Here is a 25,556-nt window from a genome sequence, read left to right on the forward strand (position 1 = left end):
TGTGTTAAAGATCAGATGTTTGTGGGTGTGTGGCCTTACTTCTGAGCTGCCTATTCTGTTCCATTAGTTTATGTGTCTATTTTGTACCACTACCATTGCTGTTTTGGTTACTGTAGCCTTTTAATCTAGTTTAAAGTCAGATCTAGTTTAAAGACACCTCTAGCATTTTTGTTGTTGTTGTTGTTGTTGTTAGTATTGCTTTGGCTATTTGGGCTCCTTTTTGGGTATACATGAATTTTAGAATAATGTTTTTCTAATTCTGTGACGAATGTCATTGGTAATTTGATAGGAATAGCATTGAATTTGTAAATCACTTTGGGTATTATAGCCATTTTAACAATATTGATTCTTCCTATCTATGAAAGTGGAATGTTTTCCCATTTTTATCATCTCTGATTGATTTGAGCAAAGTTTTGTAATTCTTGCTTTAGAGATCTTTCACCTTCCCAGTTAGCTGCATTCCTAGGTATTTTATCTATTTTGTGGCTGCTGTGAATGTCATTACATTCTTCATTTGGCACTCAGCTTGGGTGTTATTGGCATATAGAAATTCTACTGATTTTGTAAATTGATTTTGTATCCTAAAACTTTACTTAAGTTTAAAAATCAAATCTAGGAGCTTTCGGGCAGAGACTATGCGGTTTTCTGGGTATGAAACCATATCATCGGCAAACAGAGATAGCTTTACTTCCTGCCTTCCTACTTGGATGCTCTTTATTTCCTTCTCTTGCCTGATCGCTCTGGCCAGGGCTTAACAATACTATGTTCAATAGGAGTGGTAAGAGTGTGCATTCTAGTATTCTTCTGGTTTTCAAGGGGAATGCTGCCAGCTTTTGCCCAGTCAGTATGATGTTGGCTATAGGTTTGTCATAGATGGCTCTTATTATTTTCACATATGCTCCTTCAATGCCTAGTTTGTTAAGGGTTTTCAACCTGAAGGGATATTGAATTTTATAAAAAGCCTTTGCTGTATCAATATGATCATGTGTTTTTGTTTTTAGTTCGGATTATGTGATGATTCACATTTATTAATTTGGAAATGTTGAACCAACACTGCATCCTAGAGATAAAACCTACTTGACCTTGCTGTGTTAGCTTTTTGATTTGCTTCTGGATACAGTTTATTAGTATTTTGCTGACAAGTTTTGTATGTATGTTCATCAACAATATTGGCCTGAGGAATTTTTTTGTGTGTCTCTGCCAGGTTTTGGTATCAGAATGATGCTGATCTCATAGAATGAGTTAGGGAGGAGTCCCTCCTGCTTGATTTTTGGAGTAGTTTCCATAGGAGTGGTACCAGTGCTTCCTTGTACATCTGGTAGAATTCAACTGTGAATCTATCTGGCTCTGGGCTTTTTTTTTTTTTTTTTTCTTTTTTTGGTTGGTAGGCTATTTATTACTGACTCAATTTCAGAACTCATTCCTGGTCTGTTCAGGGATATAATTTATTCCTGGTTCAGTCTTGGGAGGGTGTATTTGTCCAGGAACTTAAACATTTTTTCTAGGCTTTCTAGTTTGTGTGCATAGAGGTGCTCATAATTGTCTCATTTTTTGTGTATTTCTGTGTGGTAGGTAGAAATATCCTCTGTGTCACTTCTGATTGTGTTTATTTGGATCTTTCTTCTTTTATTTGTCTATCCAGCAGTCTAGCTATATAATTTATTCTTTCCAATAGCACACATCTAGCTTCATTGATCTTTTTTATGTTTTTTCCTGTCTCATTTCCATTCAGTTCAGTTCCGATTTTGGTTATTGCTTGTCTTCTGCTAGTATTGGGGTTAGTGTGCACTTTTTCACTGTTCCTCTAGGTACAATGTTAGGTTGTTAATTTGAGATCTTTCTCACCTTTCAATGTGTGTGTTTAGCACTATAAACCTTTCCCTTAATACTGCTTTAGTTGTGTCCCAGAGATTCTGATATGTTATATCTTTGGTCTGATTACTTACAAAGAATTTCTTGATTTTTGCTTTAATTTCTTTTTTACCCAGAAGTCATTCAGGAGCAGGTTGTTTGATTTCTATGTAATTGTATGATTTTGAGTGATCATCTTGGTATCAATTTCTGATTTTACTGTGCTGTGCAGTCTGTTGCTGTAGTTGGTATGGTTTCTTTTTTTCTTAATTTGCTGAAAATTATTTTATGGCTGATTGTGTGGTCAATTTTAGAGTATGTGCCATGTGTAGATGAGAAGAATGCATATTCTGGTGTTTTGGGTGGAGAGTTGTTTAGATGTTTGTTATGTCTATTTGGTTAATTGTAGAATTTATGTCCCAATTATCTTTGTTATCTTGGTTAGTTTTCTGCATCAGTGATCTATCTAATACTGTCAGTGGGGCGTTGAAGTTATCCACTATGATTATATGGTTATCTAAGTCCCTTTGTAGATCTCAAATAACTTGTTTTATGAATCTGGGTGCTCTTGTATTTGGTACATGAATATTTAGGATAGTTATATCTTGTTGAATTGAACCCTTTACCATCATGTAATGCCCTTCTTTGTCATTTTTGAATGTTTATAATTTAAAGTCTTTTTTTCTGGAATTAGGTTAACAACCTCTCTCTCTCTCTTTTTTTTTTTTTTTCCATTTTCTTGGTAGATTTTTCTTCATCCCTTTACTTTGAGCCTGTGGGTATCATTGCATATGAGATGATTTTTTTGAAGACATTATATACTTGGGTCTTGTTTCTTTATGTAACTTGTCACTCTGCCTTTTAATTGGGGCATTTAGCTCATTTATCTTAAAGTTTAATATTAATATGTGAGAACATGATCCTTTCATTTTGTTGTTAGCTGGTTATTATGTAGAGTTGATAGTGTAGTTGCTATAGTGTCAATGGTCTATGTAAGTTAAGTGTTTCTGTGGTGGTTGGTAAAGGTTTTTCCTTTCTACATTTAGCACTCCCTTAAAGACGTGCACTCTTGTAATGTACATCTGATGGTAATGAATTCCCCAAGCATTTGCTTGTCTGAAAAGTATCTTCTTTCTCCTTCACTTATAAAGATTAGTTTGATGGTAGTTTTTTTTCTTTAAAAATGCTGAATATAGGCCCCCAATTGTGTGTGGCTTGTTGGGTTTCTGTTGAGAGGTCTGCCGTTAGCCTGACGGTGTTCTCTTTGGAGATGACATACCCCTTCTCTCTAGCTGCCTTTTATATTCTTTCATTTTTATCTTGTAGAATCTGATGACTATATGTCTTGGGGATAGTCATCTTGTTATAGTACCTCACAGAGTTTCTCTGCATTTCCTGAATTTGAATGTTGGCCTCTCTAGCAAGGTTGGGGAAATTTTCATGGATGATATCCTCAAATGTTTTCCAAGTTGCTTGTTTTCTCTCCCTCTCCTTCAGATATGCCAGTGAGTTGTAGATTTAGTCTCTCTTCATAATTCCACATTTCTTGATGGTTTTGTTCTTTCCTTTTTTTTTAATTTTTTTTTTAATGTTTGTTTCACTGAGTTTGTTTGGAGAACCAGTCTTCAAGCTCTGAGATTCTTTCCTCAACTTGGTCAATTCTGCTGTTAATACTTTTAGTTGTGTTGGTTCTTTCTCATCTATGTGGGCTGATGTTCTTTTAACTGTCATGTAATTTGAGTATGCTCAGTTGACTTTGTTTCTGGATGTTTTCAAAGGGTTGAGGCTTTGTGCTGGGACTTTTTTCATAGCTGAATTCTTGTCCTTAGTTTCACAGAGGTGTATATTAGTGAAGTATTTTTAATGTTGAAGTTTGGGCTGTAATTCAGTAGATGGCACTGAAGCATAATGACTGGTAGATAGGCTTTTGTACAGCCACATGGCTTCTCTGCAATTCCCTGCATTTCCATCCATGCTCCCTCTCAGTGCTCTGAGAGTGTGGGCTCCTCTCCCACTTGACTGCTGGCTGCAGATCTTGGCTTGGCACTCCTAGGCTGCACACTGCAGCCCTGAGATGAGCTCAGGTTTTATGTTCCCTCTTGAGCTCAGGGGCAACAAAGGCAGGGACCTTGGCAGTGGCAGTTACAGAGGGCCTTTCACTTGTCTGTTGGTGCCCCACCACAGATAAATGCAGAACCAATACCAATCAGAATGTCCAGCCCCAGATAGGATGGCTACTTTGTGGGCTCAAGATGGGAGGCCCTGCCTGCTGATGGCTTGTGGGGAAGATAAACTGGTCTCTTCTTCTTGGGGTGGCTACAGTGCGCTGGAGGTGTGAGTAAATCCCTCAAGATCTTTGTTTCTTCTCTAGTCCAAGGGCAGCAAAAGCAGAACTGCTTCAGTGGCAGTGTCACAGGAGCTGTCAGTTGCTTATGGAAACTCGACCTTAGGGAAACACCATGCCACTACTAGTGAGAATGCTCAATCAGGATTGAAGCAGCTGCTTTGCAGCCCCTAGTGTAGGTACCTGCCTGGTAAAGAGTAGAGGGTGCCCAGCGGGAAGGGACTGGGCTCCTCTGTGTATGGTGGTTGCACCATGTTGGAGGTATCAGCTACACGACCAGGCCCTTTGTTTCTTCCCCAGTCTGAAGGCAGTAAGGGCAGTACATCTGCAGCTGCAATGGGAGAGGGGCTGTGGCATGTCTCTCAGATTTTTCTCCCCAGAATAATGCAGCGCCACCACCAACTGAAATGATCAGGTGGGGGCTGGGTGGTTTTGCCGGGGGCCCAGGTCGAGAGGCCCTTCCCAGTCAGAAGTAACAGGGCCAGCGACCCACGTGGAAAACAGTCTGGTCATTTTTTTTTTTTTTTTAAATAAGGCAGTTGCACTGTGTCAGGGCCCTGCATTGGTCTTAATCACTTTACTCCTACCTGAGCCTGAGAGCAGTAGGAGCGGGAGCTGCGGAGCAGCAAAACTGTGGGCCTGGCTGCTCCCTCTGGGAGCTCTATCCTACAGAAGTACAGGGCTGCTACCAGCTGGCTTGAGAGCTCAGGGAGGGCTGGGGTGGCCATACCAGGGTCTCAGTGAGGCTTTTCTGGCAAAGTGCAACGGAGACGAAGCCTGCAGTCCATCCATTCCTCAGCCCCATGGATTCAGCCCCTATCCTGTGGTTTTGTGATAGAGCCTGGCCTCCCCGGTTGCTGGATTTACAGCCCACTGGTGCTGGAATGCCCAGAGTCCAAGGCCCCCAAGACTCTGTATGTTCCTGAACAGTGGCTCTGCCCAGACCCACATAGCTCTCTGTGTCAGTATAGAGGCCCTGGTTGGTCCTGTGGCCAGAGGTTGTGGGGATTGGTGGGAGTGGCCAAAGGGGATATCCTGAGTCCAGGTTGCAAAGGTCCATGGCAGAAGTGTAGATCCCCGGGGGCTCTCACCCACTCACCATTTCTCTGCAGTGGTGAGTCTCCCTTGGCTCCATGCCCATTTCAGGTGGGCAGCTGTCCTGCCTCCATCTTTTCTTTCTCTGTGGGTCACGTTACTTCCTTGATGTGTCCACTTGGATGATCCCGTTGAAGAGCTCATGCTTATTTGCCACTCTCTCCTCCCCATGAGAGAGTTGCACACTAGCTGCTTCTAGGTAGCCATCTTGGCCCCAAACACTGGTGCCATTTCTTCTCATGGAATTTGTGAATCATGAACTCTCAGGCTAAGAGACCACCAAGGTCATGTAATGTTGCTCATGTTTGAACTCCTTCCTCAGCGTCTCCTGCAATACTTCATTGTCTGCAAGCATCTAGTGTTTCTGATGAGAAATTGGATGGCATATTTTGTGAGTAATGTGTTCATCTCTTAGAGTACTTTTATGGCTTTGCTGGTCTCCTGTTCTGCAATTTATTGCAATACGATCTGAGCATGTAGGTCTTTTTCATCACTCAGTCTACCTGACATTCAGTAGGCCCTTTCATTCTGAAGTCTCTAGCTATTCTTCCCAGCCTCCTCCCCTGCTATTTCCTTCCCTCTGTTTTCTCTATGTTCTCTATTATCTCTATCTGGATCTTATTAGAAAGATGGCAGACCTGCTTGACCGATCCTTTATATCCCTCACAATTATGTTCCATGTTTTTCATCTTTTTCCATCTTGTGCTTTATTATACTTGTATCTATCCTTCACTTCCTCTTTTAGTCTTTCATGAATTTCTTAAGTTGATATTTCTACTTTTGTTTTCCAATAGCTCTGTGTTAATCTTTATTTCCTTTCTCCCTGACTTGTTCCTTGTTCCTCCTTCCCTTCCTTCCTTCCTGTCTCATTTCTTCTTCCTCCTTGACTTCCTTCCATTTTCAAGTCCTTTTCTTTCATTATAGCATCCTGTGTTTGTGTTATAGATGTATACTTTCTCAAATATCTCTTTTAAAGTATGAGCTTCTTCCTAAATTATATTTTTCCTTGAATTGTTTTATTTCTTCTTAGTTCTTTATACTTTCAAATTTTTATTTGATTATTTTCTTTCCTGCTCTGCTTTTTCTAAAATAGTTCTGTGTTTGTATATCATTTATTCATATATATATATATATATATATATATGAATGAAAGACTTGGTTGTAGATAAAACCAACAGAGATTTATCTGACTATTGTGCAAATATGTTTTTCTATCAATTATTTTGTCTGATTGGAAGACAGATAAAAGTCTTAAGTGGGCAACACAAATGCTTTATTTTAGGGGAAAGAGAGGAGAAGCCAGACTCTATGCAATGCAAAAATAAGGGAGAATTGACTCTAGAGCATGGATAGCCACTAAAGGTGCCCTCAATCCCCCAGGTATCTGGGAGTTGAATTTATTCTGTGAGATCTCCAGTTTCTTCTGGAGGCTATGTTTGCTGTTATCAGTCTCTTCTGTAAATGTTTTGTGGTATAGGAGGTCAAGCCTAGCTCTTCTATATACAGTACTTCTATTAATCATTGTGATTACTGTACCATGTGTCGCTTCTTCCCTGTGTATCTGCCAACTCAAAACTTGAAGCCTCTCTTATATATCTCCAAGGAAAATGGCTTCCTTTTCCCTGGAGCCTATTGCTATGCTGTCCATCATTTTGATTTATTTCTTAATTCAATTCTTTCCATTCTCTGTCTTATAGATATTCTTCAAAATTTCTGGTATACTAATGGTCTTTTCCCTAATTTCACCATTGTTGCAAGTTTATTCCCTGCCTGCAATCTTTGTGACATTTCAGAAATATTTTGAGAGGAAGAGAAGCAAAGAAGTTCGGTATACTTTTCTGAATCGGAAATTGTCCTACCTTCTCATGTGTATCAGTAGTTTTACACTTCCAGTTATCTTCTTAAAGTCATATCTTAATGACTCATCATTTCTGCTATTGCTTTTATTATTTTGGTCTAGTGATTCATACCCCACTGAACTTACTTTGGAATATCTCTCTGACCTTGGCCCTTTAAAATATTTTATATTTTATTAATATTAATAATGGTTAGTATATACTGAACTCTTACTATGTATAAGGCATCATTATATATGCCTTATGGATATTCATTTACTGTTTTTTCTTTTATGGATTGTATATATCATATATACTTTATTTTTTAAATTAAAAAAAATTTTCCCCATAATTTATTGGGGTACAGGTGGTATTTGGTTACATGAATAAGTTCTTTAGTGGTGATTTGTGAGATTTTGGTGCACCCATCACCCAAGCAGTATACACTGTACTGTATAGGTTGTCTTTTATCCCTAGCCTTCCTCCCACTCTTCCCCTGAAGTCCGCAAAGTCCATTGTATCGTTCTTATGCCTTTGTGTCCTCATAGCTTACCTCCCACATATTGGTGAGAAGATACAATGTTTGGTTTTCCATTCCTGAGTTACTTCACTTAGAATAATAGTCTCCAGTCTCATCCAGGTCACTGCAAATGCTGTTAATTCATTCTTTTATGGCTGAGTAATATTCCATAACATATATATGCCACAGTTTCTTTATCCACTTGTTTGTTGATGGGCATTTGGGTTGGCTCCATGATTTTGCAACTGTGAATTGTGCTGCTATAAACGTGTGTGTAAGAATCTTTTTTGAATAATGACTTCTTTTCCTTTGGGTGGATAGCCAGTAGTGGGATTGCTGGATCAAATGTTAGTTCTAGTTTTAGTTCTTTAAGGAATCTCCACACTGTTTTCCATAGTGGCTATATTAGTTTACATTTCCACCAGCAGTGTAGAAGTGTTCCCTAGTCATTGCATCCATGCCAGCATCTACTGTTTTTTGATTTTTTGATTATGGTCATTTTTGCAGGAGTAAAGTGGTATGGCATTGTGGTTTTGATTTGCATTTTCCTGATCATTAGTGATGTTGAGCATTTTTTCATGTTTGTTGGCCATTTGTATATCTTCCTTTGAGAACTGTCTATTCATGTCCTTACTCTACTTTTTGGTGGGATTTTTTTTTTCTGATTTGAGTTCATTGTAGATTTTGGATATGAGTCCTTTGTCAGATGTATAGATTGTGAAGATTTTCTCCCACTCTGTGGGTTGTCTGTTTACTCTGCTGACTGTTCCTTTTGCCGTGCAAAAGCTCGTTAGTTTAATTAGGTCACAGCTATTTATCTTTGTTTTTATTGCATTTGCTTTTGGGTGCTTGGTCATGAAATCCTTCCCTAAGCCAATGTCTAGAATCATTTACTCTTTACAGCCACCCTGTGATGTAGGTACTGCAGAGCTTATAGCTTGCAGCAAATGCCAAGAATGAAGTACTCAGACAATTCCAGTTGAGCAGGGCTAACGGGTAGCTCTTCTGAGAGAGTCTGCCCCAGCATCTGTCTGCAAAGCATTTATTAAAAGGGCTTGTATTAACTATAAACATCCATTAGATGGCCATTTAAGGTGGGTGCTCAGGCACCTGTGACTTTGTACACACTCAAACCTCATTCTCAGGAGCTGTTTTCAGCGTTCCTTATCACACCACACACTCCACGCCTTGTCCTGTTTTCAGGGTCAAGGAGTTTCATTCCCATACACAAATAACATACACACAGTGCCTCAGTATTTTTCCATACCCCAACCTCAAATGCATGCCTCAAATGTACATAAGCCTGAATATGTTGCCTTGCGCCTCCCACATCTCCCCCTTCTTTAATCCTTAGAGCATGCTGGTCATTCAATGCAAGGTAAGCTTCTAGCGTTCTTCCTTGTTCATATATGCATCGGGTGGCAGCACAGAGCCATCTGCAGATGCCTAGCAAACAGATACAAAAAAGAATAAGTATAACAGCCATCACCCAAATGCATATTTGGGTTTAACCATTGAAAGCCTTTTTGTAATTGCTGAAGGGTACTTGTTTGTAATTGCTGTGACCATTCTTCAAGTTGTTTCTTTAATTCACACTCAAGAGTGGAAATTTGAGAAGGCAAATGGTCGTGATAAGCCCCTTGCAGATGTACTTTCTAAATAACTTCAAGGTGGACTCTCCTTCCCAGTTCTGCATCAAATTTACAGGCAGCCATAATACTGCTCCCCATATTAAGATTGTGACATAGGTTATATTTAACTGTATAACATTTTGATGAGACAAGGATGTAGCATACCAGCTACTGGAAGAGACTTTAATACTATGAAAGGATTGATTCTGCTCTATGTTAGGAACACCTTGCCCAAACAGAAGTATATAAGGGTACATAGTACAAATCAGGACTGTATCAGTAACATTATTCTGCAAAGAGAGGGTATAGTTGTCACCGCTAGTAATGTACTCATCATGTGAAAGAACCTGTTCCAAAAAGGAAGACCTAGTCTCCAAATTTGGGTATGTGCAGGGCTTAAAGCTTGTTTCCCTTTTAGTTGTAATATTGGTCCTGTAAGCCCATATTCTGGCTAGGTGATAAAACCACTGGAGGGACTCCCAAATCCAATAGTCTGATTTGCAGACATGGAGGTCCCAATCAAGTAAGGTGCCATTATCAAACAGAGGCCCTTGGCATGGCTCAGGTTGTCTGCTCAGAGACCAATAGATGGCCTCAAACATATATCGCCAGTCCCTACTTGGATGGCATATAGGAAAATCAGGCACTTGTGTAGCTTCATTAAAGACCTCAGTAAGATTAGTAGTAACAGCAGAATTAAAGTCAAATTTGCAAGCTTAGCATCCCTTTTGGGCTGATAGCAAAGATACTCCTGAGGAATGAGAGTAACATACTTACCATGTGATATTCTGAAAAAAACAAAGAGGAGGATTACTAGGCAATAAAATCAAAGAGTCATTAAGTTTAATCCATCTCAAATTTTCAGTTAAGGAAATAAGACAGGGGCATTGATTGACCTCCTATCCAAGAAGTATCATTAGATGACAAAGGCAGGTCAGCATCCCACCATGTACTAACATTAAAAACAGGGGGATTTAGAACATGACTCCAATAAATATGTTCTTGAGCTGATCCCACTTGGCAAAGGACAAGAATTATCAGCCACCCTAACATCCATGCCTGTCTTTCTTTCTCAGAAGTTTCCCCAGTTACCACTAGATACATAAGAAACTAGTTCTTTGCAGTTACAGGGGTGTCCACGGTGGCAAACCAGATAGTTGCTTGTTGATCCAATTTCTTTAGCTGTTCCCAGGTAATGTCAGATGCCTTCCAAATCATCACTGTCATTGCTGGTTGATTCTTCAACAACAGGTCCTGTTCTGAAGGAAAGAACCCCATATTCCCCCTTTTTTGTTTATTAAGATATACTTTAAGAACTTGATGAGTTAATTTAATAATGGCCTGAGTGGGTAAGTTATAGAGAATGCCAGTTTTATGTTGTATATGTTAAAGTTGCAATGCATATGCAAATTGAGCACTAAGATAGTAAGGAACATTATCAGTTTTTATAGTTTGTGGAAGGCCTAAAGTTATAATAGATTTAAACAAATGAGCAATTGTGTTTTTAGTTTTTCCTCCAGTCCAGGGGGTAGCATGTATACCTGTATACGTGTCCACGGTAACATGGAGAAATTTAAAACATCCAAAGGGTGGATGCTGAGTAAAATCAGTTTGCCAGATTGCATTAGGCACCAGACCTCATGTGTTGGCACCAAGCCCTAAGGAAAAAAGAGAAAGCGAATGCTATTGGCAATCAGGACAAGTTTGAATAATCATGTGAGCTTGGGCAAGTGTTAAATGAAACTGTTTTTAAGACCTTGGGCATTGTGATGAAAAAGAAATTAGCTGGAGCTTGAAAAATGCAGGAAACCACAAACCACTTTACCAGAGCATCAGCTCAAGCATTGCCTTCTGACAAGGGACCAGGTAGCTCAGAATGAGAGTGAATGTGGGTAATATAAAGAGGGTGAAGATGGGCACGGAGGAGCTTTTGTGCTATAAGAAACAAGGCTAGTAGAGATTCATTAATAATGCCCTTCACATGTGCAAGATCTAAATGAGTAACGCTATATACTAACTATATTTATGTCTTGGTGAGGAAAGGTTTCTAAGGTTATTAGGGCATTTAACTCTTCCTGTTGCATAATTTTAAAATGTTCCTGGGATTTGTGCTGCCAGTTTTGCATGGCATCTTGCCACACTATAGCTGTCTTTTCATTTTTTTTCTGAACCATCTGTAAAGACAGTAGTGGGGTAAAGCAAGGGCTCAGAGACAACAATAGATACAAAGTTAACAGGTGCAGTTTGTGAAAAGTTCAGGAGCTTACAGGTTGGTAAATGGAAGCTGATATTTACCAATAAAGTCAGCCATTGCTACTGGCCAATCATGATCACAAGCTAAGAGACTATGAAATTGTTCTTTACTTAAAAGTAGGAAAAGAATAGCAGGGTCATATCCTGATAATTGGACACAACGTTGGTGCCCCTTTAGTAAGAAAAGCTATTAAATCTGTGGTCTTTTGCATATGTTTAGAGGGGTTATGAGACAGGTACATAACATATAAAATACAGAAATGGCAAAAGATAAAGCCTACCTGTTAAACTAAGGCATGGAAGGGATGGATATTTTAGGTAACTTTTACCGTATTATGGCCCTTGAAAGTTATTAGAATGTGACTGCATGTCTCCAGGATAATAAACCTGCATTGAGTTAGCTTAAGCGTGTAAAAAAAAAAAAAAAAAAGAAACCCCCCAATTTTTTAAATGTCCTTAGGTGCTGGCTATTTTCCTGCATTAGCCTTTAGCTGGAACGTCTTAGAAGTGAGCTTGGGAAAGCAGGACTGTGGCCGGTTTCTTTCCCTCTGCTCCAGGCTCTTTAGGCAGCCTGTCTTTTTAACAGCCTGCCACCTGTTGCTACCCTTACCCTGAGAGGAAGGAAGGCAGACTATAAATGGCAGCAAGAGGCCAGAGAATGACCAGGTGGTAAAGTGGGTGTATAAGTGCAGAGGCAGGAGGCAAGAGGATAACAGGCTGGGAGAAGACCTTTCCCCTCATCCTCCAGGGCACCTACGCCTGGAGCCAACCCTGTTAGGTAAGGTACTGAAAACATATTGGGCTTTCTATTATTTTTACTACCCCTAAGCACAGAGGCTCAGGGGAGGAGCTGACATGCAGCACAGAGTCTGCTTTGAAGTTTCCCAGCCACAGTGTTTTTTAGACATTTTATGAAAAAGTGAAACATTCCTTGCTGCTGCGTCCATCTTCTGAAGATGACAGCAGCTGTCAGAGGTCGTCCACCTCAGCCTAGTTAACATTTAATATATGGCTATGGGAGAGCGCCCCTATTAGCGGGCTTCTCCCCCAGGGAACTAGGGAGGACAAGGAATTGTTTGCCAGAGTGCGAGGGGTGGCAGAACTAGGAAAAGCGGCAGCACAGCAAGCAGCAGGCCAATCTCTGCACAGTTACTAAGGCATGTGACCATGGTGAGGATGATTCTTAGGACTTGGCTGGAGCTGCCTGCAGTCACCCAGAGACCTGGTCTGTGCCTCTTGGCCTCCCATCCATCACCACAAACCCACAAAGGAGTGACTTGCCTAGACCGCCAATGACCAAATGGGGACTCCATGGCATCTTAGCAACTCTCCTGCCCCAGGCCTCTGTGGGCAGCAAGAAAGCCAGAGCTATCTGTGATTAAAACCCAGGAGGCAGCATGCAACTTTCCCTTATACTCCAGGGAAACAAAAAAGACAAGGCCAAGGAGTCCGATGCTGGAAGTAGGAAGTGAGAACTTGCGTATTAGGAAGACAGTCATCATCAGCCACTTTCCTTCCCTCCTGGAGGCACCCCTCCAGCAGGGAAGTTTGTCAAGGAGACGTAGCCACCAGATTGTATAGATGTTTGCTGACCGGGGGTCTTCTCCAAGAACCATCCCCTTGGGTGGCCTCCAATCTCCTTAAGGGGGATTGGAGGCACAGTTGCCTGCTCAGGGCCAATGAATGCAGGTCCCTTTAAGGGTGGAGGAAAGGAGGGCAATGACTTTTCTGTAGGGGGAGGAAAAGGCTTGGGTCCACCCTTATCACTAGAAAATGTCTCTTCCTTATTCCCCATAGAAGGGAATGAAAGAGGGAGAGGAGTCTCTCCCTATTGTTCTGGTTCCTGTTTTTCCTTCTCCGTTAAATCTCCTGAATTCCCTTTAGGTGGAGAAGATGGGTGGTCTGACTCGCCACAATGTGGCAGATAAAGAGGGTACAACGCAGAGCGCACTAGTGCCCAGGTAGTCAAAATAGTAACATTAGTAAAATGACCTTGCATAAATCCTGTTTTCAGGCGCGACCTACCTGCTCCCATAACCCTAAATCGAAGGTTCGGTGATCAGGAAACCAAGGGCATTCCTGATGAATTAAGAGCATAAGCATAAAGCTCCAGGCTCTACAGTGCACTGGATAGCCTGAAGTAGCTGTTGCACTGTTTTAAAAAATACTTTCAGCTCTTTGGTCATTTTTTGACCCATGATAACCTAACCCCTGATATTTTACATGTGTGTCCCAGCCTCCTGATGGGAGTCAGGACTGTCCCTTACCGGGATTCCCTGAAAATTGATGAGCTCTCCTCCTTCACGTGTAACTTCAAGGTGATTACATCAGGGGTATCACTTGCAGAGCTTATAGCTTGCAGTCAATGCCAAGAATGAAGTACTCAGTTCCGGCTGAGTGGGGCTAGTGGGCAGCTCTTCTGAGAGAGTCTGCCCCAGCATCTGCCAAGTATTTATTGAAAGGGCTTGGATTAACTACATTAGATGGCCATTTGAGGTGGGTGCAGAAGCACCTGTGAGCTTGTATACACTCAAACCTCATTCTCAGGAGGCTGTTTTCAGCGTTCCTTATCACACCACACACTCCACTCCTTGTCCTGTTTTCAGGGTAAAGGAGTTTCATTCCCATACACAAATAACATACACACAGTGCCTCAGTATTTTTCCATACCCCGACCTCAAATGCCTTGTACATAAACTCAAATATGTTGCCGTGTGTCCCCCACAAGCTACTATTATTATCCCAGTTTTACTGATGAGAAACTGAGGCAGGAAGAGAATAAAGCAACTTTCCTAAGATCACACAGATACTAAATGGCAGAACCAGGCTTTGAACTCAAGCATTCTATTTTCAGAGCGAGTTTTTAAAATCATGCCCCTTGCCAATTATTGGAGAATCAGATTAAGATTTAGGAAATTCTAACACTTGAAAGACATGAACTCCACCATTTGGCAATCTTGTCTTTGGCTTTAGTGTAAACACTACAATTATCTGTGGTTAGGTATATCAGTTTAAGAAGTCAAAGAATACAATAGTTTGGAACTAAGAAGAGATATATAATCCTATTGTGTATAGGCTTAATGTAGGACTTCAGACAAAATGAAGCTTCAAGTACTGGGCAAGCCGTGAATTCTAGGATCATACAGGTTAACAGGTATAATTGCAAGGCCTTGCATGCAATAACCCTCAGCTGGAGAGTCATCTACTATAAGACATATTACTTGAAAAAGTGAAATCCATTGTGGGTTATGGTGTGGGTCTCATACTGCATTTGTTTTTTGTGTTTTTTATTTCCTAATGTTATTGAAACATTTTTTGAAATGTTTATACATCATTTCTCTTGAACCTGAAGATAGGGATTCTCAGAAATGCCCTTTGTTGATGTGTACCTTGGATAATTTCACTCTTTAGAAACACCACTTCATAGCAATAAGGGAAATGGGGCCAGTTTATTTGTTGATTTCTGAGATACATACAAGTAGAATAGCAGAAGGCAAAGAAATTATTTGAGGGGATTTCCTATTTATTCTTAGTCGGTTTTCTTTTTCATAAGGCTATGAAAATGTTATTAAGTTATATTTTGTCTTTTACAATAACTTCATAAAATATTTTGGGATCTAGTTAATGAATTACATGACTTATGGGTTCTTTTCAATTTTTTGAACAAATTGCAATCATATAATTATAGGGTATACAGCGTTAATGTGGTATATATATACAGTGTGGAATAACTAAATCAAGGTAATTAACATATTAATAATCCTAAGTATTTATCATTTATTTCTCTTGTATAATTGCAAGCTATTATCATTTGAACAATATCTCTCAGGTCCCTCAAACTTTAGCCTCTGATAACCACCATTCCACTTTCTGCTTCAATGAGTTCAGCTTTTTTAGGTGCCTTGCATGAGTGAAATAATATGATATTATCTTTCTATGCCTGGCTTATTTCACTTAGCATAATGTCTTTCAGATTCATCCATGTTATCAAAAATTACTCGATTTCACTCTTTTTTAAGGCTGAGGAATGTTTCATTTTCTTTATCCATTCATCTGTTGATTGACACTTAGGTCGATTCCATATCTTCGCTATTGTGAATAATGCTGTAATAAACCTGGGAGTGATGATATCTTTTCAATACACTGATTTCATTTACTTTAAATAGATACCCAAATATGGGGTAGGCGGATCATGTGGTAGTTTTATTTTAATGTTTTGATTTTAATTTTATATTTACTATTTTGTTGTTATTTTTATTTATTTATTTATCTTGAGACGGAGTTGCACTCTGTCTCCCAGGCTGGAGTGCAGTGGCATGATCTGGGCTCACTGCAACCTCTGCCTCCTAGGTTCAAGCAATTCTCCTGCGTCAGCCTCCCAAGTAGCTGGGAATACAGGTACACACCACCATGCCTGGCTAATTTTTGTATTTTTAGTAGAGATGGGGTTTCATTATGTTGGCAAGGCTGGTCTAGAACTCCTGACCTTGTGATCCACCCACCTTGGCCTCCCAAAGTACTGGGATTATAGGCACGAGCCACCATACCTGCCCTGTTGTTATTTTTTAATAATTTCAACTTTTATTTTAGATTCAGGGGTACATATTGCAAGATACATGCATATATTGTGTGATGCTGAGGTTTGGAATACAAATAATCCTATCACCCAGATAAAGAGCACAATACACATTAGTTTTTCAACCCTTGTTCCCTTCCTTCATGCCTCCTTCTATTAATCCTGAGTGCCTTTTGTGGCTATCTTTTTGTTCATGAGTACCCAATAGTTAGGTCCCATAAGAGAGAGGATGCAATATTTGTTTTTTTGTTCCAGTGTTTATTCACTTAAGATAATGGTCCAGCTGCATCCATGTTGCTGCAAATGACATGATTTCATTGTTTTTTATGCTTTCATAGTATTCCGTGCTGTATATGTACTGTATTTTCTTTATCCAATCCACCATTGATGGACGACTAGGTTGATTCTATGTCTTTGCTATTGTGAATATTGCTTGATGCATATACAAGTGCATATGCCTTTTAGGTAGAATGATTTCTTTTCTTTTGGATATATACCGAACATGGGATTGCTGGGTTGAATGGTAGCTCTGTTTTAAGTTCTTTGAGAAATCTCCAAACTGCTTTCCATAGTAGCTGATCTTAGTTGCATTCCCACCAATAGCATTTAAACATTCACTTTTCTCTGCAACCTCACAAGCATCTCTTGTTTTTGCCTTTTTAGTAATAGCCATTCTGACTAGTGTAAGATGGTATCTCACTGCAATTTTGATTTGCGTTTCTTTGATGTTTAGCAATGTCGAGCACTTTTTCATATGTTTGTTGGCCAATTATATATCTCCTTTTGAAAGTACCTATTTATGTTATTTGCCCACTTTTTAATGGGGTTGTTTTTTGCTTTTTGAACTGTTTTAGTTCCTTATAGTTTATGGATATTAGACCTTTGTCAGATGCTTAGTTTGCAGATACTTTCTCCCATTCTATAGGTTGTCTGTTTACTCTGTTAATAGTTTCTTTTTCTGTGCAGAAGCCCTTTAGTTTAATTAGGTCCCACTTGTCACTTTTTTTCTTTTTGTTGCAATTGATTTTGAGGACTCAGACAAATTATTTTTCAAGGTCAATGTCCAGAATGGTGTTTCCTAGGTCTTCCTCTAGAATTCTTATAGATTCGGGCTTTATATTTAAATCTTTAATCCATCTTGAGTTAATTTGTATATATGGTAAAAGTTAAGGGTCTAGTTTTAATTGTCTGCAAATGACTAGCCAAGTATCATAGTACCATTTATTGGATACAGAATCCTTTCTCCATTGCTTATTTTTGCTGACTGTATTGAAGATTAGATGGCTGTAGTTGTGTAGCTCTTTTTCTGGATTCTCTATTCTGTTCTGTTGGTCCTTGTGTCTGTTTTTGTACCAGTACCATACAACTTTGGTTCATGTAGCCTTATAGTATAATTTGAAGTCAGGTAATACGATTCCTCCAGCTTTGTTCTATTTGCTCATGATTCACTTGGTTATTTGGGCTTATTTTGGTTACATATGAATTTTAGAAAAGTTTTTTTTTTATAGTTCTGTGAAAAACTGCATTGGCAATTTGATAGAAATAGCATTGAATCTGTAGATTGCTTTAGGCAGTAAGCCCATTTTAACTATATTGATTCTTCCAATCAGTTAACATAAAATGTTTTTCCATTTGTTTGTGTCATCTGTGATTTCTTTCAGCAATGTTTTATAGATCTCCTTACATAGATCTTTTACCCCCTTGGTCAGATGTATTCTTAGGTATTTTATTTTTTTTGTGGCTATTGTAAATAGGATTGCCTTCTTAATTTGGCTCTCAGTATGAACATTACTGGTGTATAGAAGTGCTACCAATTTTTGTACATTGCTTTTGTATCTTCAAACTTTGCTGAAGTCATTTATCAGTTACAAGAAATCTCTGGGATGCAGCAAAAATATTGTTAAGGGGAAAGTTTATAATGCTAAACATCTACCGCAAAAAGTTAAAAAGATTTAAAATTGCTGGGCACAGTGGCTCATGCCTATAATCCTAGCACTTTGTGAGGCTGTGGTGGGCAGATCGCCTGAGGTCAGGAGTTTGAGACCAGCCTGGCCAACATGGTGAAACCCTGTCTCTACAAAAATACAAATAATTAGGCAAGCATGGTAGCACACTCCTGTAGTCTGAGCTAATAGGGAGGCCGAGGCAGGAGAATTTAACCTGTGAAGCAGAGGTTGCAGTAAGATGAGATCATGCCACTGCACTCCAGCCTGAATGACAGAGTGAGACACTGTCTCAAAAAAAAAAAAAAGAAAGAAAAAGAAAAGAAAAATCTCAAACTAAACTTCACACATTGAGGCACTAGAAAAACTAACCCCAAAAGCTAGTGAAAGAAAAGAAATTACTAAAACATGAGCAAAACTAAATGAATTTGAAACTCAAAAACACATGCAAAGAATCAACAAAACCAAAACTTGGTTTTTTGAAAAGAGAAACAAGATTGATAGACTACTAGCTAGAATAACAAAGAACAAAAGGAAGAACATGCAAATAAGCACAATCAGAATTACTAAAGGTGACATTACAACTGTTCCCAAGAAATACAAAGGATCCTAAGAGATGTTTATGAACACTTCTATGTGCAAGAACTAGAAAATTTAGAGAAAGTGGATAAATTCCTGGAAGCACACAACCTCTAAAGATTGAATCAGGAAGACGTTGAATCTCTGAACAGATCAATATTGATTTCTAAAATTGGATCAGTAACAAAAAAACCTGCTAACAAAAGCCATGGACCAAATTAATTCACAGACAGATTCTACCAGATAAACAAAGAGCTGTTAACAATTATACTGATTCTGTTCCAAAAAATCAAGGAGAAAGGACTCCTCCCTAACTCACTCTTGGAAGCCAACATCACTGTGATACGAAAACTTGGCAGAGACACAGTGGAAAACAAAACAAAACAAAAAAAAAAACTGTAGGCCAATATTCCTGACGAACATAGATTTAAAAATCCTCAATAAAATATTAGCAAACTGAATCCAGTAGGACATCAAAATGCTCATTCACCATGATCAAGTAGGCTTCATTCCTGGGATGCAAGGTTGATTCAACATACACAGAATAATCAACATGATTCGCCACATATATGGAATTAAAAACAAAAACCGTATGATCACCTCAATAGATTTAATAAAAACCTTCAATAATATCTGACATCCCTTTATGATAAAAAAAAAACCTCAACAGAGTCAACAACAAAGTAACATACCTCAAAATAACAAGAGTCATCTGTGACAGCCAACAGCATACTGAATGGGCATGAGCTTGAACCGTTTCCCTTGAGTACTAGAACAAAACAAGGATGCCCACTTTGACCACTCCTATTCCAAAGAGTATGGGAATTCCTTTTCAGAGCAAGGCAAGAGAAAGAAACAAAAGGCATCCAAATAAGAAAAAAAGAATTCTTACTTGCTGTCTTCACTGATGATATGATTTTATGCTTAGAAAACCCTAGTTTTATTTTTAATTTTTTGAGGAACCTCCATAATGTTTTCCATATGGCTGTACTAATTTACCTTCCTGCCAGAAGTGTGTAAGGGTTCCCTTTTCTCCACATCTTCTCCAACACTTGTTATTCATATTTTTTATAAGTTAGTCTAACAGGTGTGAGACAATATCTCATTGGGATTTTAATTTGCACTTCCTTTATGATTAGAGACTTTGAGCATCAGTCTCTTTTCAGTTCCTAGAAGCCCTTAGATATTATTTCTTTTTAGCTCTTCCCCCAAATCACCAGAAGATAGAAGTAGCCCTTGAAAAAGACAAGAAAACACAATTTTGTTTCAGAGATAATCACAGAAAATGTGGTAAATATTATAGTCTATTCTTTTCAAGTTGGGTGAATTGTGGGAATAACATTTTTTATAAACGCCACTGGGAAGATCTCTAAGCAACTAACCATAGAGTCATTTGAATCTTACTGGAAATACCACTTATTCTGAGAGAAGTAATTGCAGTACATATAGATGCTATTCCAGGATTCCACTCTAGCATGAAGCTTCCTGCAGCTGCCATATACAAATAACCAGCTAGAATGCCAGTCAGGAAGCTTAAGGGGAAGCTTAAGGAAAGCTTGTTCCAATGCTAACTATTCCATCCCAGAGCCTCTCATTTACTATAATACATAGAATCTTACAGAAAATCAAATTCATCCAGTGGAATGTTTTATCTTTCATAACAAGAGATATGAAATGAGGAAAATATTTCCTTTATGCCTCCATTTACTCATCTGTAGAAAAGGAGATAATGATAATACCTAACCAATACAGATGTTGTAACATTTATAAGGTAATATATTTAATGCATATCAGAGCATACCTTAGGAACTAGTAAGTCTTCAGTAAGTATTAGCTATTATTAATAAATTTAATTAGGATTATGTTAATATTGTTATGTATTTCTAATTTCATTAATCATATTCACTAACTTTTCTTGTATTTGGCAGTAGAGAGTCAGTTTAAAACTCAACATTTTCAAGACACCACTTTTTCAAATTACATTTTATTAATAATATTTCATCTTTCTTTGCAGGATGTTTTCCCAGCTTGCTTCAGGATCATTTGACTTTTACATACATACATAGACATACACACACAGACACATACACATACACACACACATATGTACATATATACATATATGTGTATATATACTTATATATGTGTGTGTATATATATAATATATATATAGCACAGCATGCTTTTCTCTTTGCAGCTTTGAGCTGTGCTGGCAATCACACTGATAAATTTAATAGTATGAAAGTGAAGTGTCACTTCCATTTCTGGGCATCCTGCCCATTTATACTGTCAACAATGTCCAACAAAGTTATAGAAACTTGACTTTAGATTCAAGCTAAGTATTAAAATGAAAGTGGTTTTAATAACTCATTCTTGTTGTGTTCCTTGAATTCTTTTTACTTTTGCACACTAGTATAGCAATAATGAGATACTCTACAGTTCTTATGTTTAAAATAATTTTATTTATTATTTTACTGCATGTTTGCTGGTGACAGTGGTGGCTGAGCCTTTTGAATATTTTTAATCTCCAAAGTAGGGGATTTTCATAATTGAAAAATAAACAAAATCCTTTGACATATTAATATATAAGTAAGACTAAAAGAATATAGTTAAACTATATATAGACAAATATGGAGTCATTAAAGAATAATGATTTAACAATATTAATATTTTTGTTTAATTCTTGTTTTTAATCAGTTTATATTTGCCTACATATTTATCAATGTCATTGTTCTTTATTCTTTTTGAATCTTTAATCTTGCAGGTAGGATGATTTTTATTTTCTGAAATGTTGCAGTATGAATACTTTTCTATGACCTATATTTCACTGCAGTGATTTTTTATTTCATTTAATCTGCTGTTAAGCACATCATTGATTTCTTAATTTTATTTATTCAGATTTTTATTTGTGAATGTTCCATTTAGTCAATTTTTATGTAATTTATTGTTCCATGAAAAAATTCTCAATTTTGAACATAGTACATTTAGTTTAAAACCTGTCTTACAACTATAATACCTGGGATCCCTGAGTGTCTATTTTTGTTCTCTATTGTTCCTTTTCATTTGCATTAATCTTGACCGATAGTGGTGTTAATTTTCTCCATAAAATATTCGTTTCTTTTTTTCCTGGTAACTTCAGGATACACTAGTTCCATCATATCCATTATGAGGAAACTAAGGAACAGAAAAGTCAAGTAACTTTTATAATGTAATCCAGTAAGTGGAATAGCCATTTTTTGAGCAGTGGTAGTCTGTTTCTTGCCCAGTAGAATGTATTTTCTTCTGTATGAACTTCCTATCTACCAAACTGGGGAATTGCCATTCAAAATGGCCTTGGATACTTTTTATTTGTCAGTCTAAGCAAATGATGTATCTGTGACTCTCACTGCTAACAAACAATTAGTGTGGTATGAGGTATTTAATAAATTATAGACAGCCAGAACAGGTGATAATTTTTAACTTCATTAAAAGTCAGTATGTATCACAACCTTGTGCAATATTACTAGGAAGTAGAAATTTCAGTATCTCATTTAAAGCATGGAGGAATATATATTATCTGTGGACTTTGTCTTTAAAATGAAAATCCCTGCTTATTAGGCCAATGTGCAGGATGTGCCCTCCTAAGCCTTAAAATATTAATACTGAGAAAATGTGTGTAAATTATTTTTGTATATACATGTGTAATAAATGTTTGAAATTTATCTTGGAAACTATTATAGGCCTTATTAGCTCCAATTTATATCATGCAAAATTGAGCTCAGTGAGTTTAGATAGCTTGCATACTCATTCAGCTAGTAGGTGATGGGTTTAAAATTCAATCTCTATTCTGCTTCTCCAGATTCAATCTATTCATAATCTAATACTTCAGATTTGACAGTTGCAACATCAATTATGTGTGTTTAAATGAGATACTGGAAATCTATGATATTATTTAACAGATCTTTTTTTGACTAACAAATGTTAACTGAGTGAAGCATATTATGGAATTTCTTACTTAGTTGATTTTAATAGAGATTTAGTTATTGAATTGAACATTTTTTTCATAGTATAACATTTTGAGACTGCTTTTAATTTAAAGTCTCTTTCTCATAGGGATGTATATAAAATGAAACCCTACTCATCAACCTCATCACCTCAAAAGTTTTCCAGACAGAATGATTTTTCCAAATATAATAAAACAATTTATGATGTGCTCCTCCATTTGAGTGGAACAATGCCACCTGGAATTAGTTCAAGTCAATCTTTACCTGTGGATAATGATGAAAGGATAATTCAACTTCACAGGCAACACTCTTCTCTTTTGGAGTTTCTCAAGTAAGTAGTTGGATGTGCTCATATAAGCATGTAACTCTGGCTTGAATAGTTAGATAAATAGTTGAGTAGATAGACTTTGATATTATTTTTCTTTTTAACCAAATATATATATATATGTAGTAATGTATATACATCTCACACATTTCAGAAAAATATATAATGCTTAATAGACAATAAGCATTTTATGATGTATTCGATTTTTAATCTAAGGCAATCATTTTTATACTTTATCATACATCAAAATCATTGAAAGGGCCTGTTAAAACAACAGTTTGCTGACCCTTAACTATTGAGTTTACAAAGTTAATTTTCATTTATAACAAGTTTTAAGGTGATGCTGATATTTCTGATCCATTATGTCATTTTGAAAATCTTGATCTACAGCAAATATATAAATCCACTGAGCTAAAAAAGGATGCAACCAATAAGCTTTATTTTGCAGATTATTATTAGTATCATCTCAATTCATGGATACTATGAACTTTTAGTCTGCATATGTAAAGTCTTAATATTAAAATAGTAGGCAGGCAAAAGGAATTTTAAATGGTTGATACAAAAGGGGAAAAAACTTGTCATCATAATATCTGTGTTCCTCTGCAAATATTAAGTGGCAAGTGGCCAAGAAATGGGAAAACAATGTACATTTACATTCTCAGAAGAGTACTGGTGAATTCACATTGCTTCTCTGTCCTGCACTTGCAGCATCCTTGTACACTGAAATATCCCACATCCATAGGCAGTAATTTATTTAGCATTGAGTTGAACATGTTATTACTCCGTCTTCCATGCTCCTATACAATGAAAATGGCATTTATTACTTGTAATTATGTAGTATAATTAATATATTTTTGAATACATTATTGTGATTTTCTTTTTTTTTATTTTTTCCCATTTATTTTATTGCATTTTAGGTTTTGGGGTACATGTGAAGAACATGCAAAATTGTTGCATAGGTACACACGTGGCAGTGTGATTTGCTGCCTTCCACCCCATCACCTAAATCTGGCATTTCTCCCCTTGCTATCTCTCCCCAGCTTCCCACCCCCAACCGTCCCTCCCCTATTTACCCCCAACTGACCCCAGTGTGTAGTGCTCCCCTCCCTGTGTCCATGTGTTCTCATTGTTCAACACCTGCCTATTAGTGAGAACATGTGGTGTTTGATCTGCTCTTCTGTCAGTTTGCTGAGAATGATGGTTTCCAGGTTCATCCATGTCCCTACAAAGGACACGAACTCATCGTTTTTGATGGATGCATAATATTCCATGGTGTATATGTGCCACATTTTCCCTATCTAGTCTATCGTCGATGGGCATTTGGGTTGGTTCCAGGTCTTTGCTATTGTAAACAGTGCTGCAATGAACATTCGTGTGCACGTGTCCTTATAGTAGAACGATTTGTAATCCTTTGGATATATATCCAGTAATGGGATTGCTGGGTCAAATGGAATTTCTATTTCTAGGTCCTTGAGGAATCGCCACACTGTCTTCCACAATGGTTGAACTAATTTACATTCCTACCAACAGTGTAAAAGTGTTCCTATTTCTCCACATCCTCTCCAGCATCTGTTGTCTCCAGACTTTTTAATGATCGCCATTCTAACTGGCGTGAGATGGTATCTCAATGTAGTTTTGATTTGCATTTCTCTGATGACCAGTGATGATGAGCATTTTTTCATATGTTTGTTGGCCTCACGTATGTCTTCTTTTGTAAAGTGTCTGTTCATATCCTTTGCCCACTTTTGAATGGGCTTGTTAGTTTTTTTCTTGTTAATCTGTTTTAGTTCTCTGTAAATTCTGGATATCAGCCCTTTGTCAGATGGGTAAACGGCAAAAATTTTTTCCCAATCTGTTGGTTGCCGATTCACTCTAATGACTGTTTCTTTTGCTGTGCAGAAGCTGTGGAGTTTGATTAGGTCCCATTTGTCTATTTTGGCTTTTGTTGTCAATGCTTTTGGTGTTTTGGTCATGAAGTCCTTGCCTACACCTACGTCCTGAATGGTTTTGCCTAGATTTTCTTCTAGGGTTTTTATGGTGTTAGGTCTTATGTTTAAGTCTTTAATCCATCTGGAGTTAATTTTAGTGTAAGGTGTCAGGAAGGGGTCCAGTTTCTGCTTTCTGCACATGGCTAGCCAGCTTTCCCAACACCATTTATTGAACAGGGAATCCTTTCCCCATTGCTTGTTTTTGTCTGGTTTGTCAAAGATCAGATGGTTGTAGATATGTTGTGTTGCCTCTGAGGCCTCTGTTCTGTTCCACTGGTCTATATCTCTGTTTTGGTACCAGTACCATGCTGTTTTGATTACTGTAGCCTTGTAGTATAGTTTGAAGTCTGGTAGTGTAATGCCCCCCGCTTTGTTCTTTTTGCTTAGAATTGACTTGGCTATGCGGGCCCTCTTTTCGTTCCATATGAAGTTTAAGGTGGTTTTTTCCAGTTCTGCGAAGAAGGTCATTGGTAGCTTGATGGGGATAGCATTGAATCTGTAAATTACTTTGGGCAGTATGGCCATTTTCACGATATTGATTCTTCCTAACCATGAACATGGAATGTTTCTCCATCTGTTTGTGTCCTCTCTTATTTCATTGAGCAGTGGCTTGTAGTTCTCCTTGAAGAGGTC

The 25,556-nt window shown here is 37.9% G+C and overlaps 1 protein-coding gene across 1 annotated transcript in view; it reads left to right on the forward strand.

Annotated features, from left to right (window-relative positions):
* The window catches only part of CFAP47 (cilia and flagella associated protein 47), a 443,615-nt gene that overhangs the window by 154,390 nt on the left and 263,669 nt on the right, over positions 1-25,556 (forward strand). The window contains exon 30 of the mRNA XM_032286197.1: positions 22,720-22,941. Coding sequence (XP_032142088.1) covers positions 22,720-22,941 — 222 coding nt within the window. The remainder of the gene's footprint in view (positions 1-22,719; positions 22,942-25,556) is intronic.

The sequence above is a fragment of the Sapajus apella genome, unplaced genomic scaffold, assembly GCF_009761245.1.
Source record: "Sapajus apella isolate SASKATOON/1434 unplaced genomic scaffold, GSC_monkey_1.0 scaffold17, whole genome shotgun sequence".
In the NCBI taxonomy this organism is placed as follows: domain Eukaryota; kingdom Metazoa; phylum Chordata; class Mammalia; order Primates; family Cebidae; genus Sapajus; species Sapajus apella.